Source organism: Cebus imitator, unplaced genomic scaffold (genome assembly GCF_001604975.1).
Source record: "Cebus imitator isolate Cc_AM_T3 unplaced genomic scaffold, Cebus_imitator-1.0 Scaffold92, whole genome shotgun sequence".
In the NCBI taxonomy this organism is placed as follows: Eukaryota; Metazoa; Chordata; class Mammalia; order Primates; family Cebidae; genus Cebus; species Cebus imitator.
The window spans coordinates 6,151,697-6,162,001 of record NW_016107407.1 but is presented as its reverse complement, the minus strand read 5'-3'; the positions used below and the strand labels follow the sequence as shown (position 1 = coordinate 6,162,001).

Genomic DNA, 10,305 nt, shown 5'->3' with positions numbered 1-10,305 from the left:
AAAAAAAAAAAAAAAAAAAAGATAATCTCAAATGTCAAAACTCAACATCTGCTAAATGCTCAATGTGTTGAGCATGATGATATTCTTTTTATTGTTTTTATTTATTTATTTATTTATTTATTTATTTAGAGACAGAGTTTTGCCCTTCTTACCCAGGCTGGAGTACAGTGCTATCTCAGCTCACAGCAACCTCCGCCTCCTGGGTCAAGCAATTCTCCCGCCTCAGCCTCCTGAGTAGTTAAGATAACAGGCATGCGTCACTACGCCTGACTAGTTTTGTATTTCTAGTAGAGACAGGGTTTCTCCATGCTGATCAGGCTGATCTCACACTCCCAACCTCAGGTTATCTGCCCTCAGCCTCTCAAAGTGCTGGGATTACAGGTGTGAGCCACTGCGCCCAGCCTTGATGACATTCTTAGAAAGCTAGAAATAGAAAAAAACTTTCCTTCATCACATTATGCATCCATCCTACCACCCCTCTCCATAACTCTTTTCACCTTTTAAAACTGAAGATCTATATCCGTTAAACAGTAATGTAGCTTAAATATTTTACAGGAATCCTTATCATACATTAAAAAAATACATATTTCTGAAAGTTGAAGTATACCTAAAAACTTACACTTTCTGCATCACGAAGTACTTCAAAAAGTTTCTTGCTTGAAGGTGGCAGCTGATTACTCATCTGCACACACGACCGTTCAGAAGTCTGGTTTTTCAACTTCAGATTGAAGAAACGTGATCTGAATGGAATTGCCACCTCCATGCCCTTGCTTGGAGCATGAGTCTCATTCTGCAGTGAACGTACGCTTTCCTTCTGGCAAAATTCTACGACAGCATAGAGACTCTATACCAAAAATATATGAAAAAACCGAACACATTTCACAAAATATCTAACATATTTTAGCTCATATTTTAAAACAATTATCATGCTACAAAATATCAAGCTTTTAAAATTTACAAATGATATGATCCTAACACAGCATTATTTTTACCCATTTTAAGTAGATTAAGAAAAGGAGGAACAATGGGCTGGGCGAGGTGCTCATGCCTCCAATCCCAGCACTTTGGGAGGCCGAGGTGGACAGATCACCTGAGGACTGGAGTTCAAGACCAACCTGGCCAACATGGTAAAACATCGTCTCTACTAAAAATACAAAAATTGGCCAGGCATGGTGGTGGGTGTCTGTAATGCTATTTGGGAAGCTGAGGCAGGAGAACTACTTGAACCTGGGAGACGGAGGTTGTAGTGAGCCAAGATCACACCTCTGCACTCTAGCCCGGGTGACAGGGTGAGACTCCGTCTCAAAAAAAAAAAAAAGAAAAAGAATACCGGAAAACGATGCTAGACAAGAAAAGCTGAAAAGAATGCCGAAGCAGAAAAATAAAAAATCCAAAGGCAAAACAAAGATCCCCTCCCACCGGCTTCATCTCCAAATTAAAGGGACTATCTAAAGTACTCAAGCTGGGTGCGGTGGTGCAGGACTCTAGTCCCGGCTACTCCAGGGGCAGGAGGATCACCTGAGCCTAGGAGTCGAGGTTGTAGCGCACTATGATGGTACCTGCGAATAGTCTGTGCTCCAACATGGGCAACATAGTGGACCCTGTCTCTTAAAAAATAAAATTAAGCATTCAAATAACAAAATCAGTCATAAACGACTTATAATCCTAAAATACTGCTCTAAGAATTTCCATTCTCATATCAAAAACAAAACTCATTAAAGAAATCTAGATAAGGAAGAAGCGGTATAGCAAAGAAAACCTAACTACCATACTGCAAAAGGCAAAAGAAGAAACAACTAAAGGAGACCGCTACCCCTGAAAAGTCTAAACGTTAAGTTATTCTGTTTTCCAAATACTCACAAAGCTTTCATAGAAGAAATGATTATTAATAGGTCCATGTTGGGATAAATATTTAAGAAACTTTTTTTCACTGATTTTCTCTGGGCAATGTATTAAAACAGTCCGTTGTGCCTGTTCTCGTCTTTCATTTTGCATCTCAGAGAATCTCTTTTTGGGAATCTTGTCTTCAAAGCCTATGAATGAGACAAAAACATTTCCACCACACACACAAAATTTTAAAAAATATTTTGATAAGGTGTTCAAAGACTTTATACATGACTAAAAACAACTTTACCTAATGTATTATTTTCTTCTCTTCCTCTATAAGTGTTAAACTATACTGCAGGGGCCCCCCATTACCCAGGGGTTATGTTCCACGACACCCATAAATGTCTAAAATCCTCAGATACTGCCAAGCCCTATACATACAATGTTTTATTTTACATATACACAGCTATGATGAGGCTTAATTTATAAATTAGGCACAATAAGAGATTAATAACAATGGTCTGGGCACGGTGGCTCATGCCTGTAATCCCAGCACTTTGGGAGGCTGAGGTGGGTAGATTACTTGAGGTCAGGAGTTCAAGACCAGCCTGGCCAACACGGTGAAACCTCATCTGCACTAAAAATTTAAAAATTAGCCAGATGTGCTGCCACGCACCTGTAGTCCCAGCTACTCAGGAGGCTGAGATAGGAGAATCACTTGAAACCAGGAGGCAGACTTTCAGTGAGCCAAGATTGCGCCACTGTACTCCGGCCTGGGTGATAGAGCAAGACTCTATCTCGAAACACAAAAACAAAAACAAAAAAAAACCCCTTAACAAAATTCTGAAGAAATAGAACAGAAAATGTAAGTGATATAGAAATCAGCAGAAACTTTTAGCCTCATTTTCTTCCAAAAGGCTACAAAGCTGATGGATAAAGGAAATACTCCATACACAATATTTTACTATCTTTTTTTTTTTTTTTTTTTTTTTTTTTTTTAAGAGACAAGGTATCCCTCTGTTACCCAGGCTAGAGTGTGGTGGCACAATCCCAGCTCACTGCAGTCTCTGCCTCCCAGGTTTAAGTGACTATCATGCCTCAACCTCCCCAGTAGCAGGGATTACAGGCATATGTCACTCCTGCCCAGCTAATTTTTATATGTTTTATAGAGGCAAGGTTTTACCATGTTGGTCAGGCTGGTCTCGAACTCCTGACCTCAAGCAATTCTCCCTCCTTGGCCTCTCAAAGTGCCGGAATTACAAGCATGAAGCCACCATGCCCAGCTTGAAAACACAGCTTTTAACTATGTGCCTTCACCTCCATTCCCAATGACAATTCTTTAACATCAACCTCTTATTTCAGGCCTCTATCACAATAATCTGACTCTAAAATTAGTCTCATTTACTCTAGTTTTGTTTTTCTGAAGCTATCCTCCACATAGCTGCCAAAGTGTTCTTTATAAAATGGTCTTTGTGGCAGGGCATGGTGGCTCAGACCTGTAATCCCAGCACTTTGGGAGGCGGGGGTGGGTTGATCACGAGGTCAGGAGATCAATATCATCAGGGCCAACATGGTGAAACCCGGTCTCTACTAAAAATACAAAACAATTAGCTGAGTGTGGCAGTGCACGCCTATAATCCCAGCTACTTGGGAGGCTGAGGCAGGAGAACTGCTTGAACCCAGGAGGTGGAGGCTGCAGTGAGCCGAGATGGCGCCACTGCACTCCAGCCTGGGCGACAGTGTGAGCCTCCGTCTCAAAAAACAAAAAAAGGTCTTTTGTTTTTAAGTCTTATTCTTTGACTTCCCTGCTTAAATCCTTTAATAGCTTCCCCAATGCCTTTAAGGTCACATCTAAACTCCATAGCCTGGGTATAAAGTGCTTGTACCATGTCCCAACCCCACCTTTCATGTCAGGTATACCATTTCTTTCTGCTACACTTTTCACATATGGTACTCTACACACACAATACTATCACATACTATGAACTATCTGTCTTCTTCCTGCTGGCTGGGATCCCCACCTTCTCATTTTCTGTCTGGCAAACTCTCATTCATCCTCCAAATCTTGCTTAGGTCTGTGAAAACTTCTGACTCTTCATGGTAGAATCTTTTCCACCTCTTTATTACCTAATTTTAACAACTATGAAAGGATGTAATTCATAGCGTTATATTTATTTATTTAACAATATGGAAGAATACCTTCTTCTTCTTTTTTTTTTTTAAGAGACAAGGTCTCCCTCTGTCACCCAGGCTAGAGTGCAATGGCACAATCCCAGCTCACTCCAATCTCTGCCTCCCAGGTTATGGCAATATGGAAGAAGAAGACCTTCCATCAAATGGAAAAGTCTCTGTCCTCAATATGGAAGAAGGTATTCTTCCATTTGATCTCAGTCTACCGACTGTCCCTCCTCCAAGTGGTCCTTATATCCTTCTCTTATGCTATAGGCTCTGCCTAGACCATCTTACCATTTTTTCAGTTGTGACTGCCACCTACACACTCTTGTTTCTGACTGTTACTGAGTCGAAACTGATATCCAACTGCTTGTTGCAAAAGTAAAGTCAAACAGTGTAGAATTTTCTTTTTTCCTTTTCTTTTTAATTTTTGAGACAGTCTCACTCTGTCGCCCAGGCTGGATTGCAGTGATGTGATCTTGGCTCACCACAATCTCTGCCTCCAGGGTTCAAGCGATTCTCCTGTTTCAGCCTCCTGAGTAGCTGGGATTACAGGCACATGCCACTGTGCCAAGCTAATTTTTGTATTTTTAGTAGAGACGGGGTCTCACCATGTTGGCCAGGCTGGTCTTGAACTCCTGACCTCAGGTGATCTACCTGCCTTGGCCTCCCAAAGTGCTGGGATTACAAGCATGAGCCATGGCATCCAGCCCAAATAGTGTAGAATTTTCTAAAGTAGAAGCATAAGTTTTCCCCCAGTCCTCTTACCCTAACAGCGAACCATTAAGTTGTGTTACTTATCTTTTCAGACATTTTCAAGGCATATGTAAACATATACATATAAACATCTTTTACACAACTGAAATTTACTGAAATCTTACTATATATTCTATTCTGTAACATGCTGTAAGACATTTAATGCACTGGAGACATCTTTCCATATCAGTACATACATATTTATTTCTTTCAAAATATACACTCTTAAATATATCATAGTTCAGCCAAATCTTTATTGATAAATATTTAGGTGGTTTACCACTTTTCACTATTACAAACCATATTGCAATGTTATCTGTATGCAATGCCTTTGCACATTTATGCAAATATATCCTGCAGGTGGATGGCAGGCAAACAGCAGCGATTACATTTGAGAACGAGATAGAAAAGTTTGATTGAAAAAATGGAGCAATGTGCTTGAGAAGATGAAAAAGGCAAATCTAAAGACCTGAGCAACAGTAGGTTCAGAATGATGTAGACATGATGACAAAGTTGTGAAGGCGGGAACAAAACGTTGAGGTAATTTATAGCCTCACCAAAGGTTTATCAAATCTATAAATAACAAAATTAAGAGGAAGAACTAATAAGTGCTAATATTTTGTGACAGACTGAAATGTGCAACGGTCTTAAAATACAATATGGTAAACACAAATTAACATTAAAAAATGACTGAATAGGCCGGCGTGGTGGCTCATGCCAGTAATCCCAGCACTCTGGGAGGCAGAGGAGGGTGGATCGTTTGAGGTTAGGAGTTTGAGATCAGCCTGGCCAACATGGTGAAACCCCGTCTCTATTAAAAATACAAAAAATTAGCCAGGTGTGGTAACATGCCCCTGTAATCCCAGTTACTCAGGAGGCCGAGGCGGGAGAATCGCTTGAACCTGGGAGGCGGAGGTTGCACTGAGCCAAGATCTCACCACTGCACTCCAGCCTGGGCAACAGAGAGACTCTCAAAAAAAAAAAAAGAAAAGAAAAAGACTGAATACTATCTTTCATTTAGAATTAAAAACAAAATAAAGATGCATGCACATGATGGGGGAAAAATTAACCTAGCACAGTTTTATAAAAGAGGCCTGAACTGTTTTGCTATGAATACATTTAGAGGGTAAAAAAGAAAAAAAAGAAAAAAAAGAAAAATTGAAAATAAAAGAGGCCCGAAAGTTTGATTTGATGCAACTTGAAATGCATCAAAGGAATGTCTTAACTTCTGGACTAAGGGTAGGAAGAGACTGAATACATACATAAAACCTCGAGCCTTTTTAAGACAAATGTTTTTAAAAATCCAAATTTAAGGGGTAATAGCACTTCTTTGCTACTTACTCATCAGGCCACATAGAGAGTATATGTTCTGCTCTGGATGTAATGGATATGAAGGATATTAATGAGCCAGAGTGCATCCAGAGAGGAATAACAGAAAGTCTAGAAACTCTAATATACAATTATTACAGAAAAAGAGGGAATTTACAGTCTGAAAAAAATAAAAATAAAATAAAACAACAAACTAGTGAGAATCTGAGAGCTGAGCACTGCCTTTAAACATAATATAGCACCTTCTCTTAATAGCTTTCCAAGCACTGTCACATACACACTCCTCTGAATTTCACAATAACCTTTTAAGATAGATAAGGTAGTTCTATCTTTAAAGATAGCCCTACCTTGACTGCTGGCATCGAAACAGCAGCTAAACCTTGTTCAGGTAACAGTTCTGGTAATACTAGCACACCCTTTGTTCCGTTAACAGCACACCCCTGCTAGTAAAAAACCACTCTACGTGGTTGTGATGAAACTGTCACACTTACCCCCACCCCATGAGATAGGGATTATCAGACTATTTTGGATACCTCCTCTTCATCCAAAGGGTTGGCATGTGATCAATCAGAAGCCCGAACATGTGAACATCAAGCTGCTGGTGATGATCACCCCCACCATCGTCATCCCATGTAGAAAAGTCTGAGATTATAAGGCCGCTAAACAATAGCTAAGGAAAATGAAAATATCTCACACTGACCATGTCAATCCAATTGACCTTAAAGTATGATATATGTCTCTTTCTGGAGTTTGGTTACATAGATTGGTATAGTCTCCCTTTTCTACTTAAACTATTTTGAGTTAGTTTCTGTTACCTGTATCAGAAAGAATCCTGAATAATACAGTACACACCCTTGTTCTCTTTCTACTACAGCTCTTTCCACTACTCACACGAAAGCTATGTCAAAACTAAGACCAATGAGGAAATGGGAAATTAGCAGACTTTAACTCACTATAAATATTTTTCAACCATTAGAGCCTGACCAAAAATGGAATTGACTGATTTATGAAACAATGTTCCTTATTGCTATAAACTGTTACTAGGAATGTTTTGGTAATGAATCCTCACACTGAAAGAAAAACTGAATTGGATATTTCTCAAGTTCCTTCCAATTATAAAATTATACACTTCTAGGTGAGTATAAGGTGTAGTTATCTGTTCTTTTTTAAAATGATGAAGACATCCAAATGAGAATTTTGTTATTTGTTATGTCCCACAAGAATCCCTGAATATTCGGTCATGTTTTCCTAATGATATAAAATGAAACATTTCCTTAAAAAAGAAAAATATCAAAGCTATAGTAAATGAAGAGTATAGCCCTGGAATTAGAAGTGGGTTTTATTGGCCGTGGGTGCAGTGAGCCGAGATTGTGCCATAGCACTCCAGCCTGGGCAACAGAGCAAGACTCTGTCCCGAGGGAAAAAAAACAAAACAAAACAGTTTTACTCTTTTTGCCGCTGAATACTTGAGTTTAGCTTGAACTATTCAAGCTACCCTTGGACTACCCTGTTTCTTTCTTTCTTTTTTTTCCTGAGACGGAGTTTCGCTCTTGTTACCCAGGCTGGAGTGCAATGCTGCGATCTCGGCTCACCGCAACCTCCGCCTCCTGGGTTCAGGCAATTCTCCTGCCTCAGCCTCCTGAGTAGCTGGGATTACCGGCACGCGCCACCATGCCCAGATGATTTTTTGTATTTTTAGTAGAGACGGAGTTTCACCAGGTTGACCAGGATGGTCTCGATGTCTTGACCTCGTGATCCGCCCGGCCCTACCCTGTTTCTTAATCTATAAGATGGAGTAATAGTATTTCCTTCCACACCTATGCCGCAGGGTTGTTTCATGTCTCAAATGGTATATGAACACACTCTCAAATTTAAACTCTTATACAAACGTTAAATTACAATAGCGTTTTTTTTGGCAGAATCCTTACATTTTCAGTGTTACTTAGAAATTTTCAACAGACGCAGCTTCCACTAAATACAATCCAATCAATAGTTCAATAAAATATTATATAAATAAGATTTCTCACTGCGTGTCAATATGTCTGTTTTACAATCTGATAGAGACAGCAGCTTATTTTAGGGAAAAATAGCTCCAAGGAATCGTAGAAATCAATACATTTTGTTTGATTATTTGACTAAACGTCTAAATTAATTGAGCTAGTGACGTTGCCCAAGTTATTTAGCTCTTTGAGCCTTTTTCTCCATCTGTAAAATGGACACAGTGATACATTTCTTGCAATATTGTTTTAAGAACTGTAAATACCATATATAAGCTCTTGAGTCAGAAAAGAGATAACAGTGGCGTCTCAACAAACAAAAGCAGCATATAAATGTAGAACGAACGCGGGACAATAGCCTGTAGCAGTGAATGCAAATCTGTTACCAGACTGATTTGGTTCAAAATGGCCAAAAATAATAAAGTAAACGGCAGTAAATTTCACAGGCAGAACCGTACGTCTAGGAACCAAGAATCCTCGTCATTCACCAGGCTACACTATGCTCGTCTCCAGCAACAACTTAATGTGTCAAAATCAGAAAGATAGGTAAATGATGAGGCGGCTGGCTCAGGTATGTGGCATCACTATCATTGGGAACACTGTTTAGTCAAACTGTAAAGTGTCAGCAAGCAGGACTCCCGGAAAAAGTCTAAACAATTCCATTACTGTACACAGGGGTCGCCCCCGAAGAAACGTCACACATCTCACTTCTGCCTCAGCAACGGCGGCGACCCTGAGTACACCTAGTGAGATCAGAGGAGAGGACAGGACACAGTCCCACCCTCTTGCCAAAGGGTCCACGGCCGTTTCCACAGACCACGCGTTCGCCCAGGATCCCAGACTCTTCCCCCTTCCCTCCTCCGCTATGGGACGGGGCTAGAGAGCAAACCGAGACCACAGCGCCATCACCTGTCTCCACGCTCCCCGAAGGCTGCTCGTCTCTCCTGAGGTCTTCGGCTACAGTTCCTGGGCAACTCAGGAGCCTGAGGACAGGCCGCTGGACCCGACTTCTTCTCTGGGCATATAGGTGCAAACGGGTCAAGAGACCCACTCCGGGAACCGCCATTGTTAAAAAACGGCACATGCGCCAAGATGAAAGGTCAGCGCACTTCCGCGCATGCGCCCGGGGCAGAAGAAATGGGAACCCTCGAGGGTCAAACTAGGCGAAAGAAGTTCGCTTTTAGAAGAAATCGAGGCCAAAATGGCCGAAATTTCAGACACAGTTTACTTCCACAGTCATACAGTTTTCCAGATGAAAATCTCCATACAAGGAGCGCGCCACCTACTCTTGCAAATAGCGTCATGAAAATAGAGCCAGAGCCCGGGCGCAGTGGTTCACGCCTGTAATCCCATCACTTTGGGAAGCCGAGGCGGGTGGATCACCTGAAGTCGGGCGTTCGAGACCAGCCTGGCCAACATGGGGAAACCTTGTCTCTACTTAAAAATACAAAAAAATTAGCTGGACGTGGTGACACACGCCTGTAATTCCAACTACGCGGGAGGCTGAGGCACGGGAATCACTTGAACCCGGGAGGCGGAGGCTGCAGCGAGCCGACATGGAGCCACTGCACTCCAGCCTGAACAACAGACAGCATGACCTTGTCTCTTAAAAAAAAAAGTTGAAATAATGGAAAGGTCTTTAACCTCTGAAAGGGGCACCAGGAGCAGGCAGGGCATCATCTTCTTCCTTGAACCATATGAGGACATTTTACAACCTCTGCCAAGATGCCCCATTCAAATTAAAATTAAAGTGGTTTTGCCAGCCCCTCCTCCAGGTGAGAAGAGCATACTTCATCTAAAGCCATAGGAAAGGCATTGGAGAGGTCTGGTTCAGTCTTCTCATTTTGGACATGAGACAGTGGGGCACAGATCAGACAGGGACTGGCCACAGGTCACACCTGGGGAGTCGCAGCTTAAAGTCAGAGCCCTGCCCTTGATTCAAAGCTCTTCCTCAGGGCCTATGTCGTAAGCGGTGGTCCTTGCTCTGGTGCCTGGGAAAGGGACATACGGAACAGTGCAAAGAAACCTGCGACTGAAGGCAGCCTCCCAGGGAACACACCGCTCCTCCCGGCCGCCCCCTCCTCGCCTTGACCCAGCGCTTTTCTGCCTCACCCGTCTGGTCCGTTCTGGACTGGAGGCTCAAGGTGGTAAAACCACCAACTCTGTGTGTGTGGGGTGTGTGTGTGTGTGTGTGTGTGTGGTGTGTGTGGTGTGTGTGTGTGTG

General features: G+C 41.8%; 1 protein-coding gene across 2 annotated transcripts in view; it reads right to left on the bottom strand.

Moving 5' to 3' along the window:
- The window catches only part of LOC108309226 (mitochondrial poly(A) polymerase), a 37,759-nt gene extending 28,558 nt beyond the window's left edge, over positions 1-9,201 (bottom strand). For both annotated transcript variants that reach the window (XM_017535433.2, XM_017535434.2), the window contains exons 1-3: positions 8,991-9,201; positions 1,861-2,033; positions 620-844 (exon numbers count right to left, since the gene is read on the bottom strand). In XM_017535433.2, coding sequence (XP_017390922.1) covers positions 620-844; positions 1,861-2,033; positions 8,991-9,165 — 573 coding nt within the window. In that variant the 5' untranslated portion in view covers positions 9,166-9,201. The remainder of the gene's footprint in view (positions 1-619; positions 845-1,860; positions 2,034-8,990) is intronic.
- Positions 9,202-10,305: the final 1,104 nt, after the last annotated feature.